Genomic DNA, 23,898 nt, shown 5'->3' with positions numbered 1-23,898 from the left:
TTGCCAATCACTTAGATAAGAAAATGTGGCTAGTTAGGTGCGAAGTCCCTCAATTTCCTACCTACATACAAATGAAATTATCTCTACAATTTTCTAACTGCTCACTCTTCAAAGAGAGAGAGAGGGAGAGAGCTCGTTCCTCCTTTCCAGGTTACCCCCTTCTCCCTATGCTAGCTTTTTGTAAGTGGCAATCTGCTCTTTTGCTAAAAGAAAAGCTGTAACTCCACTTTTAGTTCTTTCTTAAGGTCTCTCTTAGCCCTGGTGGTGCAATGGTTAAGAGCTCAGGCTGCTAACCAAAATGTTGGCAGTTTGATTCTACCAGCTGCTCCTTGGGAAACTCTATGGGCAGTTGTACTCTGTCCTACAGGGTCGCCATGAGTTGGAATCAACTCAATGACAACAGGTTTAGTTTTGCTGTTGTTGTTCTCTTTATAGCCGTGCTCCTAAGAGAACAGTGTTTATTTCTGGGTTCGCTCTAACATCTCATTCATTTTTGAACCATGATTGTCATGCTTCTATCCTTATGAGTCCTCCTAAGCACCTCTAGCGAATCCACAAATGACCATCTCAATAGTAAATTCAGTGTGCTCTTATTATTATTTTAAATTTTCTTTCTCGAATATATGATATTACTGTACAGTTTTTCCTTCTAGAACATCTCTCTTCCTTTGGTCTGTGATGGCATGCCCTGCTGGTTCTCCCCTGTATGGATATCACTCTCTTTGGCTGAGTCCTCTCTATATACCTACTGAAATTTGATGGTATTCAAAACTCTGTACTTGATCTCTTTTTTGTCCTTTTTTGTTACTAAAAATATTTTTTAAGAGCCATTTAAAGGAGATGAGTTAGCTGCTTTTCTACATGATTTGCACACATACTGGGTGAGAATGTTTCAAGCATTTCCATAGATCTCAGCTCCAGATTCTCATATATACCTTCATGGTTGGCATACAACCACCTCCAACTGAGGCTCTCAAATTGAAACTTCATCTTTTTTCCCAACCATCTCCCTGCCACTGGTCTCTACTTTAAAGGATGGCACATCCAATCGAGCATCCAAATTTTATTGCTTTCTGTTGTACCACTTCTACATAAGTTAACATTTTCATCATCTCTGGCAATCTTGTTCTGAAGTTCAATGTCCCTCCCATCCAACTTCTATGCTGTTGCCGGGATGATCATCTGTTACATTTCAGATTTTGCTTTTTAACTCTTTGTTTGCATTATTGATTATATAATAATGACCAAAAAACTTAAGATGGCAAACAATATTTCCACAACATGTTCCCGACTGCCTTTCCAGTATTATCTCTCATTGTGACTTTCCCATCCCCATGTCAAACACACACTTTAGTAATGCTGAATTACTTAGATTACTCTTAATGTACCAATCGTATTGCTACATTATGCTCAGTTAGAAAAATCTTTTTTTTAATCATGCTATTCTTTCTGTCTGGAATTCCTACCACTAGATACCTTCTCCATTTGCTTGGCAAACACTTAATTATCTTTCGATTTAATTGTTCTCCTTTAAAAAAGTCTCCTGAGTTTACCTGGCAACCCAAGTAGTATGAAATGTTAGCTTTTGAGCCAGCATTCACTCACTGAGATTCCTTATAATTTATATTAATGTTATACTTAATTATTTGCATATGTTTCTCAGCCTACTTAAGCTAGTCATGATTTGGGAACGAATAATATATCTTATGTAGGGTTATATTTACAGTGTCTCACATAGTCACCGGCACTTAGCAGATGCTACATAACTGTTGGATAAATTTCATCAAATTTCCAAAAGTTACACTCACCAGGAATGATCCTAGTCAGTAGGAACAAATCTCAGTTAATCCTGAGATGAAACTTCTCTACTTGGGAATCGGGCTGGCAGCTCAGTCAGTGAAATTTCCATGTAAGAAAAAGACTGAGACACTTTCATAAGAGACTGAACAGGAAGCATAGATTTAGGGACATTTAAATTCCCCATTAAGCCCATGGTAGTTGAAATGAAGCCGGTGTTACCCAGACACTAGGGAACAAATCTTTTCAGCATGACTGGTGTTTCAGGTACACACGATGAGTTCAAGGACTAGGACTTTACAGAGCTCTCCCTCAAGGTATTATTACCTCAGTGGAAAGCGTTAATTATCATCTTCATTTAACTGAATCTTATAGCCTATGCATTTCAGGGAGGGAAAAAAATGTACACTGTTCTTTTCTGTGATGTGTGTTCAGATCTAGGCCTCTCTAATAAGAAGAATTTTTCATTCATTAACAATTTCAGTTTCACTGGTCCCAGTAAATCATAGAGACAATTCATGAGTGATTGAAGAGATACTCTGAGTTTGTAAATTAGGTTCAGTTTTGAGGAAGGAATTTTCTATTTTAGCATAGACTTTGATTATAATCTGATCAATATTTTCATTAAAGCCTTGGTAAAAATAGTAAAAGGGCTATAAAAAATGAGCTAGAATTAATATTATACATGTTGGTTAATAGAGAATCCAGAGAGCTCAGCAAATTAATGTAGTGGAATAATTCAGAGAAAATTGTGGGATAGTTCAAATAAAATAAAATTTATAGAAATATATTTTATATAAAAACACATCAAAATTGGAGAGATATGTGGGTTTTTTTTCTTTTTTAAAGAATGAGTAAATCCAATCAATACATGTTAAAAGCATCCAATGACAAACAAAAAAAAAACGAAAAGAAAAATAAGAAACCCAAAATAATATTTTAATTAGTGAACAATATTCCCATTTTATTGTGCTCATCAGGCCAAAATTCCATTAATCATTTCAGAATTAAATAGTTTAAGAGGATTGTAAAAAAAGGTGTGTGTTTGCAAAGAAAAGTGATTAGCATATCATCCACTCAAATTACTAAAAAGCTCAGAGGGACCAATATTTTAAAAATTAAAAATGATTTCTTTTAGAAATCTATTTATGGAAATAATCCAAATGTCTATCAACAGATAGGTGGATAAACAAGATGTGGTACATATACACAATTGAATATTATTTAGCCATAAAGAGAAATGAAGTTAGATTGAAGCTTGAAAACATTATGCTGTGAAATAAGTCTCAAAAGGAAATACAGGAAATTAAAAAAAAAAAAAAAACCATTGCTGTCAAGTTGATTCTGACTCATGGTGACCCCATGTGTGTCAGAGTAGAACAGGGCTCCATAGGGTTTTCAAGGCTATGACCTTTGGAAAGGAGATCTCCAGGCCTTTTTTCCTAGGCACTTCTGGGTGGATTCAAACCACCAACCTTTAGGTTAGTAGTCAAGTGCAAACTGTTTGCACTACCCAGGGACCTACAGAAAACTATGTTGTTGTGTGCCGTCTAGTCAATTTTCAACTCATAGTGACCCCATGTGATAGAGTAGAATTACCCCACAGGGTTTCCTAGGCAGTAATCTTTACAGAAGCAGATTGCCAGGTCTTTCTCCCATGGAGCTGCTGAATGGGTTCGAACTGCCAACATTTCAGTTAGCAGCTGGTCTCTTAACCATTGCACCACCAGGGCTCCTTACAGGAAACTACACACGTGTTAAAATTAATAGAAATATGCACTAAACATAATCAATTTTACTGTATGTAATTTTAAAAAATAACCCTTAGAGAACTTCAGGGGGGCTGCCATTTATATTCAAATAGACAAGTAAATCTTTTCTAATTCATTAGTTTACCCTTTTCCAGATATAATCACAAATTTTATTGATACCAAGGGGAAAAATAGTGACGGCTCGGTTACTCCCGTTTTATCATGTATCTTCACAGACAGTGGAGAGACAACAAAAGTGTCAATTAAACTTTTAATGAAGAACCCTTTCTATCTGAGCCATATAAGCAGTTTCAGGCTTTCCCATGCTATCACTTGTATTATTAATAAAAAGAAATTACTAAGGACTTTCTGGTAGCCTAGGGCAATTGCTGGAAACCCTAGTGGTATAGTGGTTAAGAGCTCTGGCTGCTAACTAAAAGGTTGGCAGTTCAAATCTGCTAGGTGCCCCTTGGAAACTCAATGTGGCAGTTCTACTCTGTCCTACAGGGTCGCTATGAGTCAGAATTGACTCAATGGCAATGGATTTTTATTTTTTTATAGGGCAGTTGTGGTGCAAACCATTAATTGCTCCACTGCTAACCTAAAGATTGGTTTGAATCCATCCAGAGGCACCATGGAAGAAAACCTGATGATCTGCTCCCAAGAAGTCACAGCTATTGAACCCTATGGAGTGCAGTTCAAATTTGACATACATGGGGTTACCGTGAGTCAGAATTGACTCAACGGCAATGAGGTTTTTGTTTTCTGTTTCTTTTTAATAGTTTCCAATAGCAGTCACCACAATCAGGATACAGAGCAGTTCCATCACCTCAAATCACTTTCCATGCTCTCTTTTTGTAGTCAGGCCCTCCGCCACCCATAATCCACAGCAACCACTGATCTGCTGTCCATCACTATGGCTTTGCTTTTCCAAGAATGTCATTAATGTGAAATAATATAGTATGTAACCTGTTGATTTCACTGAACCCAGGAAGGTGGGCCCTTGTCTGGCGTGCTCAGACATGACAAATACCGGACACTTGTCTTTGAGAAAGTAACTTTGTTGCAATGTGCAGAGTAAGGAGCTGTGAGGAACTTCTTCAGATCCGACCCACTGGAGCTACAGGGATGCAGGGCTTATACACGATTTGGGCAGCAAGATGGTGGCTGTGCAAGGGTACTGGGGGCGGGGGGGTGTGGGGGATTCTAGAAGGAAGACTTAATAGGAATTATGGCAGCCAGGAAACTGGAGGTGAAGTGCTTCTTGTCATCAGACCTCTACTTTGGAATAGGGTCTGGGTGATGATTTTCCTTCTGCTTCGTTCCACCTGTTGCTACAGCCTCTGTTGAGGTCAATTAAGGGTCACAGCTGGCCCTTCCGCACATGTGGGGTGGAACAAACTGGCTTGGGCTAGTTTAAGGACTAATGGAAATTTACTGGCATTTGTAGGGTTAGGTTACATTGAGACTGGCTTCTTTGACTTAATGTAATGCCTTTAAGTTTCATCCAAACTGCTGTGTGTATCAGAATTTTGCTTCTTTTTACTGCTATTATTCCATTTTACAAATGTACAGCAGGTTGCTTATTTGTTCACACACCAAAGAACATTTTTGTTGTTTCCAGTTTTGGTAATTATGAAAACATCTGCTAAAAACATTTGTATGAATGTAAGTTTTCCTTTAAAGTTAATTACTTAGGAATAGGATTAATGGGTCATATTGTAAGTAAATGTTTAGCTTTATAAAAAACTGCCAAACTGTATCCACTGTAGTTGTATGATTTTGCATTCTATTCAGGTTTTGTGGTTGCATTCAGTGGGCAAGATGGGGTGGAATGTGCTTATTCCATTTTACCAGATATGTTAATTTCCTGTGGCTGCCATAACAAATTAACACAAAGTGGGTGTCTTAAAACAACAGGAATTTTTTTTCTCACAGTCCTGGAGGCCAGAAATCTGAAATCAAGGTGTTAGCAGGACCACACTCTCCAGAGGCTCATGGGAGAATTCATTCCTTGCCTCTTCCAGCTTCTGGCAGCTTCAGGAATTCCTTGGCTTGTGACCTTGTCATTTCAATCTCTGCCTTTGTCTTCACAGCATCTTCTCCCCTGTGTATGTGTATCAAACAACCCTCTGCCTCTCTGTTACAAGAACAATTGTAATGGCATTTAGGGCAGACCTGGATAACTCAGAATAAAGTCCTCACCTCAATATCCTTAATGAAATCTATAAAGACCTTTTTCTCAAATAAGATAAAGTTCACAGGTTTGGGGACTAGAATATGAATACATATTTTTTGGAGCCATTATCACCCTTCCAGTGTGGAGAAAAGGTGAATACATTCAGTTGACCCTGAATTTAGAAAATGAAATGAAATGAATTTTCTTTATTTCATTCCTGGTCCATATTGGTCAGGTTATCATACTGTTAGACATGGTATACTAATAGCAGATATTTCACCTTCTGCTTCTGCCTCCTCCTCTTTCTTGTTCTTTCTCTTCACCTTCCTTTTCCTCTTCTCCTTCTCCTCCTTCTCCTTTTTTTTCTTTTTCTTTTCTCATCAAAATAAATTTTTTTTCAGTCAGATATCTTTTTTAAAAAAATTGAATCTGCTTATGCCTTGTGTTGTTTTCCTAATATTTTAACAATTTTTGCTTCTATTTTCCAGTGCTAAGAAAGGATTAGGTGTAGGATTTAAACTAAATATACAAGTACGGTTAGAGTTAGGGTTAGTATTAAGACTGTAGCATCTGGGGCCTGATTTTCTAGGATCATATCCCAACTGCCCACTTTAGCTATGTGAATTTTGGATAAATTGCTTGTCTCTTTCTAGCTCAGATTCTTTATTTATAATAGTGGGATAATAATATTGAAACTTACTTCAGCGTGTTATTGGGAAGAATAAATAATATTGTCTTTTTGAAGTACTTAGCACCATGCCTTACATATGTTAAGCCCTTTATCGAGATTAGCTCTTTATTATTGTAATTATAATTACTGATACATTTAAATATTTACCATGATTCAAATATTGCAATTAAAAAATTTTTTTGATTCTATTTCTTAATTAAACATATTCTGAAGTTTTAATATTTCCTATGCTGTTGGGACCTTACAGTTACCCTTATCACTCATGTTTAATAAAACATTCTATAGTCTCTGTTAGTCACAAGACTATTATCAAGTTAGAAATTAATACACTTAACCCAATGTAATAATCCATGCAAAGTTAAGCTTCTCTTCTCACCCATCTCAGGCCTATTCCAGGCTGGAAGTCTTCAGAAGGTATAGGAGTCATTGCCACGTTTTCTATTCTTACCAGCCTCACCTCACACTTTTTGCCTTCACCCACACTTTTGATGCTATCTCTGATCCTTCCAGGGTTGAAGGGGGAGAAACAGTAGACAGGAGGGGCAAGCATGGTCATATTTAACTAGTAGAATAACTTGCTTTGGTGCCTTTCCTCTAGCTATGTGAGATATTTAAAGCAAATTCTTTAGTCTTTGAGCACATTCGTGAGCTCCTTGGAGATGCCCCAACAATGAGATCCTTTTTGGTAGCCTCCTTGAAACAGTGAATGTGTTTTCCTTGATCTGGGGAACAAGATAAGAATGTCCACTACCGCCATTGCTATTCAACATTGGCAGATTTCTTAGCCAGGATAAAAATGTGCACATACAAAAAATATTCTAAAAATTGGAAAAGAAATAATAAAATCCTTCATTTACACACAGCATAACATGTATACAGAAATTTAAATAATTCAGAAGGGTCTATTAGAATTTATAAGTATATTAAGCAAGGGTACTGACTGCAAGATCACTACACAAAAATTGATTGTATTTCTAAATATTTTTAACCACTGCGTCACCAGGGTTTCCTCTAAATACTGGCCACAAAAATTAGATGATTAAATTTTAAAAACATAATTTACAATAACTTCAAATGCACAGAAATAAATCTAACTAAAGTTGTACAAAACCACTATACTGAAAACTATGTCATTGCTGAGAGAATATTTAAACACTTAAATAAATTCAGGAAAGATTAGAAGACATAATTTTTAAAGAAGACAATTCTCCTCTATTTAACCTGTAGATTCAGTGTAAATCCAATCAAAATTTCAGCAGGTATTTTGTGGAAATTGAAAAATTGATCTTAAACCTATATGGATATCCAAAGGATGTAGAATAGCCCAGAAAATCTAGAAGAACAGAGTTAGAAGACTTAGAATATCAGCATAAAAAAAAAAAAAATACTGCAAAACTGCAGTAACTAAGAGAGTTTGATATTATAAGCACAAAGACATACATCAATTGAACAGTTTAGAGACTCTAACTGAACAGTTTAGAGACTCCCATACATACATAGTCACCTGATTGGTAACAAAGGCACCATTGCAATTCAGTGGGGAAAAGATGTTGTTTTTCAATTAATGATACAAGTTAAATTGGCTATTCATATGAATAAAATGAATAATAACCTCTCTTCATACCATAGACATAAATTATTTTCCAATGGATTATAAAGCTAAATGAAAAAGGTAAAATAATAAAGTTTTGCTGCAACTGTTAAAAAATTATGTCTTTGTTTTGTTATACTGTAGTTTCAGTATATATAGATGTGTGAATTCATTTTATGTATACTAATCAATTTTTGTTGTACTTCTGAAACCTGAAAATTTTTGTCTTTATTTATTTATTATGAAAAACCCTTTAGTAGTTATTTTTCTGAATATTTCCTGTGGCCCATTCTCTCAAAGCATAGAGAAATAGATCAATAGATCCTTCTGGAACTATTATTAGATAAATGTTGAACCCTCATTTTCTATCTTTTGTGACTTAATATCTTTTTCATGATTTTATCATTGCATACGATTTGTTCATTATACGGGAAAGAGATTATTTCTATTTCTTCTTTTATTCATTCATTCATTTATCAATTATGACATTTAAAAACATATATTTCAGAGACTATCAGATTGCAGTGTTTAAAAAATCCATCTCCATTAGTGGCAATTTAATGTATTGCATATGAAGAGGCAATATAAATGGTATAATGAGACTTTTCTGCATTACCTCCAGTGTATTACTGAATGAAGCCCTAAGAGGTTGATAGAGCCTTAGTGGACCTCTAAATGGCCAGATGACATTGACAGCCAGGTGGCTGTCATTAACACGTGAATACCCTAAACTCCAGAGTAACTCATGCAAAAATGAGGAAGTAGCCTCAAATTCACTGAGTTTTTCATCATCCTGATAAAAATGAGATGCTAGGGAGGGAAATCCAGTGGGTTCTTTAAAATTACAGAAATTTACATTTTTTTGCCACACTTGGCTTTGTGGAGATTTAAATTTACTGTGTTTACAAGAGTAATTTACATGTAACTTTAAGTTTCAATATTTTTATTGCTCAGTGATAGCCAATTCATATGACAACTTTCCCTTTAACGAGTTTTTTATTTAGCTTTCGTTTCTTGATTGGCTATGTTATGCTTTTCCATTACGTTTTGAACTTGTCTCCTAACCAAAAATTAATAGATGTGCCTCAATAAAAAAGTTAGGCTTTCTTTCCTTTTAAAACCTTTCTTAGAGCTGTCATCATGGCCTTGTTTCTCAAGCTGTAGATCATTGGATTGAGTGTTGAGGGCACAACAGTATAAAAAACAGTGAGCAAAAAATCAGATGGAACTGGAGAGTCAGAAGGTGGCTTTAGAAACTCAAAGACACTAGTAGAGACAAATAATATGACAACACATAGGTGGGGGAGGCAAGTAGAAAAGGCCTTGGATCTGCCCTCAGCAGATGGGATGCTCAGCACAGTAGAGAATATGTGTGTGTAGGAGAGGCCAATAAAGATGAAACAAAGAAATGTCACCAAGGACAGGAAAACAGAGACCCCAAGCTCACTGACATAGTCATTGGAACAAGAGAGTTTCAGGAGCTGGGGGACATTGCAGAAGAACTGGTGAATGATATTGGGACCACAGAAGTGGATGGAGAAAGTAGCAGCTGTATGCATGACTCCAGAGATGACTCCACTGATCCAGATGGCTAAGACTCCATTAACACAGGTGCTGACATCCATGATGATTTCATAGCGCAGTGGAAGGCAGATGGCCACGTAGCGGTCATAGGACATCACTGTGAGCATGGCCATCTCAGAAGAACCACAGACAGTGAATGCAAAACACTGCAGTATGCACTCCCAGAGGGAAATATTGCCATTATGCATGAAAGAGTTGCAAATGGACCTTGGTACAGTCACAGAAATATAGCACAGATCCAAAAAGGAGAGATGTTTCAGGAAGAAATACACAGGTGAGTAGAGACTATTGTCCATAGAAGTTGCAATGATAATGAGAGTATTACCAGTTAAAGCCCCTAAGTATAAGACTAAAAACAAAGAAGCATATAAGATTTCTATCTCAGGATTGCCAGAGAAGCTCATGAGAAAAAACCCACTCATTGTAGTGAAATTAAACATATTCCTTCTCTATTTCCAAGAGCAATGCTGGCTGCAAGACAAGCTGGAAATGCAAAGGAAGAAAATTTTTATTATTTAACAGTCTAACACACTTAGTGAAGTTAAGGAAAAAAGTCAGAATCACCACTTCATCATTGCAAATAATTGAGCAATTTTAATTGACTCTGACACAATCATAGAAGCATAAGAAGATTAAAATTTTTAGTGTCACTCATTTCAGTCAAACGGAAGGAAATTATACATATGTTATACAATAAATAAAATAGGTATGATTTTATTAATGGGATATATGGAACAACAAATTTTTATTAATATTAGGCAATTTATTCAGATCATATATGCACATTGTATTTATAAATAAATTTCTGAAGTATGATTGTTTCCAATTACTCTTTCTATTCGTATACTCTTACTGTCACACTGATTTTATTATTATAATTTTGTTTCACCTATGAGACTGAAAAAACCTAATTATTTTTCTTCTTGCTAAACATTTCTCAGAAAAATAAAATCATGAGCAACATATTACATTGATAGTATCTATGCAGTAATTACTGTACACAATCACTATCCTTATAAAATATATAAATTAATCTTAAAAATACTAAGTTCCTAATACACATTTCCATGGAGTCAATTTCAACTCATCAAGACCTTATAGGACAGAGTAGAACTGCCTTATAGGATTTCCAACGAGTGGCTGGTGCTAACTTTTTGATTAGCAGCCTGAACTCTTACCCACTAAGCCACCAGGGCTCCAGTTCCTAATAGAAACAGTAAAATAACTCACATTTACCAGTGTATTTTTTTAAAGAGGAAATAATATTATTAACAAACACAGGAAAAAAGTTTTCCTAATTCTTAACTAAACAAAATTTAAAGCAACAATGAATTATAATTTTTGTAGCCATCAAATCAGCAAAGATTCTAAAATAAAATAGTGCTATTCTATACGAAATAAAACAAACCTAAAATATGCAACTAGGATGGTCAGATTGGTACATACTTTCTGGAAGAGAACAAATCATCCAATAGGAGCCTTAAAACAGTCTATAACTTAAAGCAAATGATTTCATTTCTAGACAATATTTTAAATAAATCATCTGATTTTTTGTGCGTGTGTGTGTGTTTGTGTTAACGCATGCAGGATGACATTTTATCTTTCTAGAGATTATTATGGCACATTTACTCAGACATTTTCTTTTGGAGCTGTAAGTTACTGGGTGAGATTTTTGGGTCTTCCATTTCTGTGTGTATGGGAGAATGTTGCTGATTTTTTGGTTCTGTAACCCAGCAAAATGGACTTTATTCCACATATATGGAAATATTGTTTGATTTACCCAGAAGTGTCTGTGTTTCTTCTATCCATTAATTAATATCATTCATATTGATATTAATTAACACAGTGGTCATATAGAGAAATTTTGTGTAGTTTTTAGTTTCTTCTTATGCCTTTCTGCATTTTTCTTTTTCTCTTGAATATATATGCATACATATGTTGTTGTTGTGTGTGCCATTGGGTCAATTTGATTCATGGCAACCCTATAGGACAGAGCAAAAGCGACCTATAGGATTTCCTAGGGTGTAATCTTTAGAGAAGCAGATCACCAGGCCTTTTCCCCTGTAGAAAGACAGGTGGGTTTGAACCACTGACCTTTAGGTTAGCAGTCCAGAGCTTAACCATTGCACTACCAGGGCATCTTATGCATAAATATATAATTCCCCCCCAAAAAACCATTGTTGTCAAGTCAATTCTGACTCATAGTGGCTCTACAGAACAGAGTAGAACTGCCCATAGGATTTCCAAGGCTGTAAATCTTCATGGCAGCAGACTGCCACATTTTTCTATTAATGTAATTTGTATGTTAATCTATATATATGATACATAACTTTATTACATTATCAGATATAAATATCTATGTAACCCTTGTTTAATATACTGGTTGCCACATTTATCTTTCATACCATAAGCAGAAGCAGAAAAATAAATGAAGAGACTCGGAATGTGTCATTGTTTGGTGCTTAGATACCATAACAAAATATTTTTCTCTTACTTTATAAGATTTCAGTGGGTTCTAAAGCTCATGACCATAATTTCTACATCTTACTTTCTTAACTAAGAAGATAAAGATGATCACTTTTCTTCTTGAATGAAATTCCAGAGCTATTCTAGCTTTCTACTTTGAGCATTAATTCAGAATCTTACATTAATTTTGCTTCTTTAACCCTAATATTTCTTTCTCCCCAACTTATTCACAGCCTTATAACAAAGAGGACATTCAAAATCCTATCTTTCTATCATAGTTTGAGGTGAATATTGATGTTTATTAAACATAAGAACAAGTATGATAAGAGGAATGTAATTTTTTCTTAACCATTTATTTTTGGCTGCAAATCATTTTCTCTGTATTTCTCAAAATATAAAATATAAACTAGACCAACTCAGAATTTTCTTGAATTTCATTTATATCAGAACTTCTTTCTAAGAAATAGGAGAGAACAGAAAGCTAGGATGACTAGTTTTGACAGGAAACATGTCCCATTATGCTGTTACAACCTTTCTCTGTGTGCTTTTTTTTTTAAATTGATCATTACTTGTGAAGATGGAAAATATGGTTAATTAGCTCGATTATGTACTATTTTTTTTTCATTTTTTTCTACCATATCTGAACAATTACCTGTGATCTTTGATATATAAAAGGTCTCACACCTCTTATAAGCCATTCAGGGTCAGCAAATAATAAGTAAAGAAATACAAAATGGTGTCATCCCGTTGTCTGTTCATCCGAATTTCCTCTGTGATGGTTGCACAAAGAAAGTCTGTGTTGGGAAGATGGGAATTGCATTCCACAAGATGTTTCTGGAAGGAAAGATGTTTACAACTTCCTCTCCTTGATTTCTAACTTCCATTTAAGAAATCCATAGATCATAAATTTTTATTTCAGCTTTTATGAGTTACATAATGATGACTGGTTTTATCTCACCCACTCAAATTCAGTAGCTCATTGGCTTTTCATTATTCGGTGCAATTTTCCTTTTTAGAGCCCAAGGAAACTCACCAGAGCACATCCAGGAACTTCTTCCCTTAACTTGAGGAGAAGCTCTGAGTTTGATAAGCTACCACTGAGCAGCAAACCCAGGTATCTGTAATTCAGCCACTTTCTGTAAAATCTGACCTGTGGAGAGGAAAAATAAGGCCATTTTAATCCTTTATGCACTGGAGGTTAGGCTATGAAGCCCGTCTGGTGAGGCAGAGAGGTCCTGGGTGCTCTGGGTATTTGGGGATTCTTACAAATACCCTGGGACTAAAACTGGTAATTCCATGGCATGTTCCTGTGGAGTATTTTTCTGCTGAGTTGTTTGATGATCACATCTACTTGTCTGGAATTTCAGTTTACTTGTGTTCATTGGACAAAAATTATTGAAAAGCATTGTAATTTGTCATTTAGATTAAGAACTCCCAACAAAAAGGGTTTAACTGCCTTTTCAATTTGTTTATTACAAAATAAATGCAGTTTAGGTTGAATCATGTCCTCTTTGTGTAAAGCTACAAAGCAGAGGCAACTTGGATCATGTGATTTTTTTTTTTATGCTTATAATTTGGATACTACTATAAACTCGTAAGAGGCCTGGACGATGCAGTGGTTAAGCCCTGGGCTGCTAACCAAAAGGCCAGCTGCTCTGTGAGAGGAAGATGTGACAGTTGGCTTTCTTAAAGATTAAAGCCCAGGAAACCTATGGGAGCAGTTCTACTCTGTCCTATAGGGTCACTATGAGTTGGAATTGACTGGTCAGCAATGAGTTTATAGCAACTTGTCAGCAATGAGTTTATAAATTTAGACTCTTGAGATTATAAGGATTTCGAAGAAATTTTAGGGGCTGTCTTGGCCAACATGCTACCCAAATATGTATCCATTTTTCCACTTTAATTTGTCACCCATTCTATGCTTAAACACTCCAATTATACCAAAAACCCAGTGCCGTTGAGTTAATTCCGACTCATAGCAACCCTATAGGACAGAGTAGAACTGCCCAGTAGTTTCCAAGGAGGGCCTGGTGGATTTGAACTGCTGACCCTTTGGTTAGCAGCCATAGCACTTAACCACTACGCCACCAGGTTTTCCACTCCAGCTATAGGACCCCAATATATCTTCCTTGTTGTTATTGTTGTTAGGTGCCCTCGAGGGGGTTTCAACTCATAGTGACCCTATAGGACGGAGTAGAACTGTCCCAAAGGAATTCCAAGGAGCAGCTTGTGGATTTGAACTGCTGACCTTTTGGTTAGCAGCTGAGCTTTTAACCATTATGCCACCTTATTCTAGGGCTTAACACAAAAACTTTTCAGAGTTCTTTTTCATATTGAGTCAAATCTTCCTCCAGTTTACTATTTCTAATCTTAATATTTGAAAGTGTATTCTGGTCCCTTTTATACAAACAGTCCTTTAGAGTATTTGTATAAAATAGCCAATTCATTAATTGATTTTTTGAAAGATTCTAAAGATTTTTTACTATTTCTCTTAATCTGTATCTCCTGCTTCATGATCCCAACGATTTGCAAATCTCCACCTCAATTTCTAAATTTTTATTATTTTCAAAGAGCATATATCCTTGTTCTTGTCTCATGTCATCAGAGATCCTTAGATTTTTTTTTCCAGTATTTAATTGGGAAGGATTAGTCTCCAAATTCAGGAAGGCAGAAGCATGTACTGAATGAGGGACTTTACTAAACCTTTATATACTATTCTTAGTTCATGTAAGTGATACTCATTGACAATTAGTTGAAAGATTAATTTGAAATGGTACTTTACATTTTTTTTTTATGAGTGGAAATGATTTTATGATTGTGGTATGATGGCTTGGGATAAAGATTTGATTAGTGATAATGGAGTGTATAGAAGTTAATTTTTCTAACTGGGCTTGATCTTAAGTTTATTTCATATAATTAATAGATACAGGACAAACAGTTGACCACACATCTGGATTAAAAAAAAATACAAATATTTCCTATCTGCTACTTCTCCACTCAAAGTGAAATCAGATTGGAATTTCTTGGTACAAGATTAGGGTTAACTTCTTTACTTCATTGGTAATAATCTCTTTTCACTTACCCCCTCTTCAAATATTTAAAAAATCTCTATTGAAATACTGTCTCCTTGAGACAATGACTCAGATCTGATAAATAATTGTGTCACCAACACCATTTGGCACAATGCTTTACTCATAGTCAATTATTCTTAATTCTTTCTGTAGAATTGAATTTAGTTAATTTTTAACATATTTTTTCCTCTGAAGACAGACATGTAAGAAAAAAAATTCTTTCCTAAATACTGAAATAATAGTACAAAATTTATTATTCAAGTAATCTCAATAATAATTTGGAAATCATACACAGCTTGTTCAGATGGGAAAGATTTCTAATTCCTTAAGCACTGTGTCTATCTTCTCTCTCTATTACTGTATAACAAAGCACCCCAAAACTTAGTGACTTAAAACATCAATTTATTATTGTATCTCTGGTACATGTGGCTTGATTGGGCTCAGCTGAGAAATTCTTGCATGAGGTCTTTTATACAGTTACAGGCAGATGTCAGTCATGGCCACAGTCAGTCTGAAGACCCAGCAGAGCTGGAATGCCCAAAATGGGTCACTCATTTAGTTGGCAATTGATGCTGGCCGTTGACTGAAAATTTAGTGCACCTGTACATGGCTTTTCTTTGTGGGTTGTATTTTCACAACACAGCATTTAGGTTTCAAGAAGGAGATTTCCCAGGTGGAAGCCGCAAGGTTTCTTGTGATCTAGCTCCAGAATTTCCAGGATGCAACCAGGAACGTGGAGAGGGTGACAAGTGCCCAGTGGGAATCTCTAAATTGCATTCCCCTCCTCACCAATTCGAGTGCCCAAGGGCAATCTCCAAGTTGCACACCCCACCCCGCCCTCAATTTCAAGATGAATAGACATTGATAGCAGCTACATGTCAACAGAAACACCTTCCACCCTCAGTCTGCCTTAGCCGGGCACCTTTCATATTTGGGGCACCTTTCATATTTGTGGCACCTTGGAATATCATTCTGTGCCTTGTCTGGCACCCTCTTGAACTTGCTCACAGGAGCAAGTGCACCCCTCTGCTCCCCTTCCCCTCCTGCTACACCTCTGGATTCCATGTCCACTGCACTCGTTGGTAAAGCAAATCACTAAGCCCAACCAAGATTCAAGACCAGGAGAATTAACTCCACCACTTGATATGAGAAGTAATATATACACACTAAAAAGGAAGGAGTTTACAGCAGCCATTTTTGGAATTTATCTACCCAGACCACCACAATTCTTGTCCCTCTTGTCCCTCCCATATGGAAAATACACTCTACTTCCCTTCATTAAAGTGCTGAGCTGCTAACTGAAAGTCTGTGGTTGAAGCCCACCAGCCGCTCCTGGGAGAAAAGACCTGGTGATCTGCTCCAGTAAAGATTACAGGCTAGGAAAAACTACAGTGCAGTTCTACTCTGTCTTATAGGGTCTCTATGAGTTGGAATCAACTCAGTGGCAAACAACAACACCCTTCCAATAATACCTCAATGTATCTTTCCATAAAGAATTGGCTCAAAGTCCAAGATCTCATTTAAATCAATTCCAGATGGAGGTAAGGCTCATCAAAAACTGTCCTCAGTTTCAAGTAACCAATCTGAAGTCTTGTGAACTAAATCTGAAAGCCTGTGAACTAAAGAGGCATGTTATCTGCACCCTACACATATAGCATATATTGTGGAAATAAGTGCAGAATAACTGCAACAGACACCCCTTTCTAAAATGGGCAAGGGAAAGAAGGCACACAGCAGTCACTGGCACCTAGAAATTCTGAAACTCACCCTGGCATATATCACCAGTTCCATGATCAGATCCCAGTCTTACTTCATGCAGTGCTTGGCACACTCTGGACTCGTGGTTCCACAGTCATTGTTCACTTTCCATAAGAAATGGCCTGTGTTTGCATATAAGCAGTTATATCAGCTTGTTTCTTGCCCATGGAAGGCTGAGGGTGGAGAGAATTCATTTCTTTTTAAACTGTCTCTGTGCCTTTCAACACAAGCTTGTATAATTATTTCAAAAAGTTTTGTGGTTTTTGTGTTTTTTTAGACAGGTTTTTTATAGATATAATTCATAACCCACCCATTTAAAAGTGCACAATCCAATGGTTGTTAGTATATTCACAGATACGTGCAACCATTCTCGCAATCAATTTTAGAACATTTTTATCATTTCGAAAACACAGTACCCTTTAACTATAACCCCCACCCCGACCCAGCCCCGGTCCTAAGCAACCACTAATCTGTTTTCTGCCTCTTTAGATTTTCCTATTCCGGACATTTCATATAAATGGAATCATACATGTGGTCTTCTGTCACTGACAATGTTATAGCAAAATGTTTGCAAGTTTCATCCATGTTGAGGCATGTATCAGTAAGTACTTCGTTCTTTATGGTTAAATAATATTGCTTTGTATGGATATATCAATTTTGTTCTTTTATTTACCAGGTGATGGACATTGAGTTGTTTCTACATTTTGGCTATTATGAATAACGTTGCTGTGAATATTCATGTATAAGTTTTTGTGTGGACATACGTTTCCGTTTCTCTTAGGTATATTCCTACCAGTGAAATTGCTGGGCATATGGTAATCATATGTTTAACTTTTTGAGGAACTCTTGAATTGTTTTCCACAGTGGCTGGACAATTTTACATTCCCACCAGCAATGTACAAGGGTTCCAATTTCTCCACACCCTTGCCAACAATTGTTATTATCTGACTTTTTGATTGTAGTCATCCTAATAGGTATGAAGTGGTATCTGATCGTGATTTTGATGTGCATTTCCCTAACAACTAATAATGTTGAGAAACTTTTCATGTCCTTATCGGCTATTTATATATCTTCTTTGAACAATGTCTATTCAGATCCTTTGTCCATTTTTTAAATGAATTATTTGTCTTTATTACTGAATTTTAATAGCTCTTTAAAGCCAAAACCAAGCCCACTGCCCTCGAGTCGATTCCAACTCATAGTGACCCTATATAGGACAGGGTAGAACTGCCCCATAGTTTGCAAGGAGTGCCTGGTGGATTCAGACTACTAACCTTTTGGTTAGCAGCTGTAACACTTAACCACCCCACACCACCAGGGTTTCCAACAGACTTTTATTTATGTGTTCTAAATACAAGCCCCTTAACAGATATAGATTTGCAAATATTTCTCCTATTCTGTAAGTCTGTATGTTGCCTTTTTTTTTTCTTGATAGTGTTCTTTGAAGCATAAAAAAAAAAAAAAAGCCCCAAACCAAATCTGTTGTCATCGAGTTGATTCCAACTCATAGTGACCCTATAGGGCATGGGATTTCCAAGGAACACTGGTGGATTTGGACTCCCAAAGTTTTTATTAGCAGCCATAGCTCTTAACCATTGTACCACCAGGGTTCCTTTGAAAGATAGAATTTTTTTTTTTTATATGAAGTTCAATTTATTATTTTTTTCTTTTGTTGCTTATGCTTTTGGTGTCTTATCTAACAACCAGTGGGAAAATCTGGGGTCATGCAGATTTACCTCTATATTTTCTTCTAAGTGTTTTGTAGTTTTAGCTCTTACAATTAGAACTTTCATCCATTTTGAGTTAATTTTTCTATATTATATAAGGTAAAGGTTCAATTTCATCCTTTTACAAATGGATATCCTGTTTTCCCAACATTATTTGTTGAAAAGACCATTCTTTCCTCACTAAATGGTCTTTGCACCCTTCTAAAAAGTCAGCATATAGATGTCTGAGTTTGTTTCTGTACTCTCAATTCTATTGCATTCATCTACATGTCTATCCCACTGTTACCAAAAAAAAAAACTAAACCCACTGCCGTGAAGTTGATTCGGACTCATAGAACCCTATAGGACAGGGTAGAACTGCCCCATACAATTTCCAAGGAGTGCCCTGCAGATTTGAATGCCAACCTCTTGGTTAGCAGCCATAGCGCTTAACCACTACACCACCAGGGTTTCCATCCCACTGTTAAAAAACCAAAACCAAACCCAGTGCCATCAAGTCAATTTGGACTCACAGCGACTGCTAACCGAAGTGTCCGCAGTTCGAATCCACCAGGAGCTCCTTGGAAAATCTATGGGGCAGTTCTACTCTGTCCTATAGGGTCGCTATGAGTTGGAATCGACTGGACAGCACTGGGGTTTTATCCCACTGTTAAGCTCTGCTAATTGTTGGCTGTTTGCTCTTTTGTTTTCAACAATGCCCTGGGGGCATGAATTCCTTCAAAGACTACTTCACTCAAGCTCAGCTACTTAGAGGGGATAGTTTCTGAGGTTAGTGTTTAAGACTTTCTGACTTCTGGAGTGGTATTCCCAGCCGTCTCTTTCCTCATTTGTCTCTGGAAAAATGGCAGGCTTACAGTTTAGCTTGTATCTCCAAGAATCTGTCAATGTTCTTCCAGTTGCCTTTCACCACACTTCCAGTTTTTGAGAGTACCCTGAAGCTTGAATCTCTTCACATTCTGTTACAAATAGAATTAGTTCCTTTAGGGAGGAAATTTGAGCTTTCCATTCCATAGCCTACTTCTTTTCTAAGGTAAAATCTCTGAGTCCTGGCTTTGGTGCTGGAAGTTGAGACAATGGGGTATTTCTTTCTGAGTGACACCCATTACCACAAATTGTGGACTCGAGCCGCCTGCCGCAAGCCAACAGTGAGACAGGAGGAGGTAAGCAGCAAGAGGGCTTTATTGAACACCGTGTTCAAGAGACAGAGGGGGCAAAGTTTCCCCCAGATTCTGTCTGCCCCAAGAGGGCTACAAAAGGGTTTTATAGAAAGAGGGTCAGGGTTTAGAAACTCCCAGGAATATTGATTCTTCTTTGAGGGGGACGTAATGACAAAGTGACTTATTGTTGACGTCTTGCAGGCCTCTTTATGCCATCCCAGTTTTGGTCACAAGATGGGTCCGGGATTTGCTCAATTATCTCAGGTCCTGATGGTATTGCTCATTGTTTTTGTCACCTCAGAGAGAAACATGGTTTAATCAACAACAAAAATCTTGATTGCCTTGTTTTTCTACAATGGAATTGGTTTTTCTACAATGGAACAATCGTGAGACAGATTCCAGAGCAAATAATCAACATTTTCAAAGACTAAAGATTTTAATCACAGCTTATACAGCTAACTAGAAAATATATTTTCTCTTATTTTAATACTAAAACACTACAGAAAGTGTATTTTCTCTACTTCAATCCCCCCTTTTTCTGAAGGTTTCTCAATCTTGGGAAATGGGGCATCGCTCAATCTGGCTGCTCCCTGCTGAAGAGGGGCATGAAGTCAGGGAATGTTTATTTAGGGTGGGTGTTAGAAGCAGAGTTAGCATAAGAGGCAATAGTGTCTAATTGAATCAGATGGTGAACATCCCCTTGGTCGACTGGAGAATTCCCTCAGCCAATTAGGGCAAATATATTTCTTGCCTTTAAGGTGGTCTCAGTTCCTTTGGCACAGATTTTTAGAAAACGTGAAACACAAATACCATTAAAATCACAATTTCCAAGGTGACAAGAGGGACTAACCACGATCCTATGGATGGGAATAGATTCAAGATCCAATCTCACAGTCCACTGGGCCGTGCTATGGGATTTGTCCATTCAGCAACTTTGTGGATTGCTTTTAATCCGATGTCCACTTCCACCGAAGTGTTAATCTAGGTACAACAAGTCTTATTAATTATGGTGCAAACACCCCCTGATTCTGCCATTAGGAAGTCCAATGCAATTCTGTTGTCTGAGACCACTTCTCCAGGGAATTTAAGGAGGCTTACTGGGCCTTCAGGGCTCTTTCTGTACCCATGGCTAACAAATGGATTGTATCTGAAAGGTTTTTAATAGCCATTTCCATATGGTACGTGCCTAGTCCGGGGATTAGGGTCCTCAGAAACCACCAACCAAAACCAGTTTCTTCTAACACCAGGTTATATCTGTCACTCTGGGTTTCTAATGTAACGGGACCTACAGAGAAAACATCATGCTTTTTTCTTGATGGATGTGGAATGCTGGTGGTGGAATAGACTTGGGTGGGGAAGATAGGAACCCTAAGGTGCATTGACCCACAAAGTGGATCCCATTTAAGCATTGGATGGCCCAAGCCCAGGGTGAATTAGAGGAATTGGGTGACTCACTACTGGGGTATGGCTTACCTCCACATAGAAAAGTATAACCTGGAGGGGCACGTAAAGACAAATCTTCATTCGGGACATCTTGAAGGCTTGAATTAAAATGTAACAAATAAGGGTTGACGAGAGAGTAATTGCATGAAGAGAGGTGCTGGAAATCCCGGAAAATTTGCTGACCTATTCGTACTCGGGGTAATTGGGATTTTAATTCTCAATTTCCTTTTTCACTATGGTTATACAGATTAAAGAGGAAAAAAACAAGGGATGGAAAAAGGATATTGGACTAATCTCGCCTTTAGAGGTGTTCGGGGAGAATGGTGTGTTAACACACCCCCAGACATAATTTTATCAGAGTCGAAAAATGGGCAGCCATAGGACTTAGGGGTGCACCAGATCATGGCAAATGGTGGCACACCCAGCAATCGCTGAGATTCCCTCCCTTAGCCACAGCTTGGGATATGGTAACTAGACCATTAGATGACCAGTCCCAGCCATCTGGAAGGTGAGATGATTCTTTTTTTCCAATAATAATCACATGAGTCCCCTGCCCCCAGCTGATTTTGACATCCATAGGAGATCCTTTCCTATATTTCACACAGAGATATGTCCCTGTATTAGATAGAGTAACATTCTGGATAATAGAAAAATCACAATTTTTAGACTGAGTAATGTCTGTCATGGGGGAAGCTTGATGAAAATCCCCAGTTGCTTCCCAAACCATAGACTGCCCTTCATCTGAGGATTCCCGAATCCACTAAATAGGACCTACAGGAGTTAAAGTCAAAATAACAAAAGGGAGAGTCAGGGTATCTCCTACTTGTAAAGTCAAGGTGCCTCCTGACTGGGGAATTGTAGGAGCCTGGCTTGACTCTTTTCTAGTCGAGGCAGGCCCGACCTGGAATAGAAAAAGAATAAGGATTACAGCCATGTTGGAATCTTTGAGAATCTATATTTTAGGCCTTGAACTGGGGTGTAGGTATATGAGGATTCCTCAGTCTTTTTGTTAGGTTCCTTTTGAGGAGGCGGGGCCATTTTAACTCTTGTATGATGCACCCATGCAGTTACTCTGGCCAGTTTCAGAGAGGAATGAGTAGTCACAAGGACCTCATATGGTCCCAACCAGATGGGGGCCAGTTGATCTTCTGGATGTTGATTTTTCCAAACCTTTAACAGGACCTAATTTCCTGGCTTGAACCTATGAAGAGGCACATCAGAGGGGAAAGACAAACAAGAAGTGGCATATTTGTTAATGTTGCTTACACTGCTCCTAAGGATCGGACCCAATCTCTCTTCTCAACTTCTGTCATGACGGAGGTGGGAAAAGTTGACCGTTTCAGGAATGGTCTCCCATATATAAGTTCATAAGGACTCAAGTCCACTTCGCGGGGCCACCCAAATCAAGCAGGGCAATTGGTAATTTTTATAACAAAGTGACACTGGGTTCTGGGTTATAACAAAGTGGAGTGAGTTTCTTGGCAAAGTTTAGCAAGAGTCTTTTCCAAAGTATAGTTCATCTTTTCAGTCTTTCCAGTAGATTGTAGTCTCTATGCTGAGGGCAGTTTCCAGGTGATATCTAAGGCCTTACTAAGTTCTTGATTTACCTGGGCCACAAAGGCTCCCCCGTTGTCGCTATGAATTGAAAGTGGCAAGCCAAATCAGGGAAAAATCTCCTTAAGTAACGCCTTAGTCACTTCTCAAGCTTGTTCAGTCCAGCAAGGAAAAGCCTCTACCCACCCAGAGTACGTGTCTACAAAAACCAGTAAATATCTGAAGTTTCCAGGTGCTCGAGGCATCACCATAAAATCTACTTGCCAATCTTCTCCCATGTTCGTTCCTCGGTGCTGGATTCCTGGCTCTGCTGGGTGGGGTCCTGTCTTTGGATTGTTTTTAGCACATAACAGACATCTTTTAGTGACCTCACATACTGTCTTAAGAACCTTTGGTCCCACAACTATTTGTTGAATCCATTCAACACTTGTGTCTCTTCCATAGTGCGTGCTTTCATGTAGAGTTGATATTATGTTGTACACTTGGTCTTCTGGTAACAATATTTTTCCTTCAGAATTAGTCAGCCAACTAGAGCAGAGTGAAGATTGAAACCTCCACTCTTTTGCTCTATCTAAATCTTGGCTGGGGTATATGTTGGTTTGGGGAATTCAATGAGATTTAAATGGGGAATCAGGGCTAACTGTTGTCCTGCCTTTCTCCATTCTTGTAAGGCAGCCTTTTTTGTTTCTACGTCAGCTTTTTGATTTCCAGTGGACTCAAAGGATTGCCACTTTTGATGCCCTGGACAATATACCACTGTCACCTGAAGGGGATCGTGAATAGCTTCTAAAAGCTCAAGGATCTCAGACATATTTTTTTATTTCTTTATTAGCAGCTGTCAGAAGTCCTTTCTCCTTCCATAAGACCCCGTGGGAATGTGAACTAATTGAGCGTACCTGTTGTCCGTGTAAATGATCACTCGCTTCCCTTTTCCCAGATGGAGAGCCCAACTGAAAGCTATGAGCTCAGCTTTCTGGGCTGAAGTTCCCTTAGGCAAGGGGGCAGCCTCCAAGATATTTGTCAGGGTTACCACTGCATATCCTGCTGCTCCACATCCATCTGCGAATATTTTAATGTCAGAATCCTGCAGTGCGACATCAGACAGGTCAGGACATCAGACAGGTCAGGC

General features: G+C 37.6%; 1 protein-coding gene across 1 annotated transcript; it reads right to left on the bottom strand.

Moving 5' to 3' along the window:
• Nucleotides 1–1,843: 1,843 nt before the first annotated feature.
• LOC126065201 (olfactory receptor 14J1-like) lies at nt 1,844–10,033 on the bottom strand. Its single transcript, XM_049865072.1, has 3 exons — nt 9,131–10,033; nt 8,626–8,751; nt 1,844–2,026 (listed from the first exon to the last, which is right to left on the bottom strand). Exons 1-3 carry the CDS (start codon nt 10,031–10,033, stop codon nt 1,844–1,846), a joined length of 1,212 nt encoding a protein of 403 aa, XP_049721029.1.
• Nucleotides 10,034–23,898: the final 13,865 nt, after the last annotated feature.

Source organism: Elephas maximus, chromosome 1, assembly GCF_024166365.1.
Source record: "Elephas maximus indicus isolate mEleMax1 chromosome 1, mEleMax1 primary haplotype, whole genome shotgun sequence".
Lineage (NCBI taxonomy): Eukaryota > Metazoa > Chordata > Mammalia > Proboscidea > Elephantidae > Elephas > Elephas maximus.
The sequence above is the reverse complement of the archived record's forward strand: the minus strand, read 5'-3'. Positions and strand labels throughout refer to the sequence as shown.

What these genes read in the sequence shown, in the direction of transcription:
- LOC126065201 (XM_049865072.1), bottom strand. Translation starts at nt 10,033, where the DNA reads ATGTTTAATTTCACTACAATGAGTGGGTTTTTTCTCATGAGCTTCTCT. An exon ending in TGATGACAGCTCTAAGAAAG is followed by an intron (nt 8,752 to 9,130) that starts GTTTTAAAAGGA and finishes TTTTTGCATGAG; the next exon opens with TTACTCTGGAGTTTAGGGTA. An exon ending in CATTCAGTAATACACTGGAG is followed by an intron (nt 2,027 to 8,625) that starts GTAATGCAGAAA and finishes TTTGTTCCCTAG; the next exon opens with TGTCTGGGTAACACCGGCTT.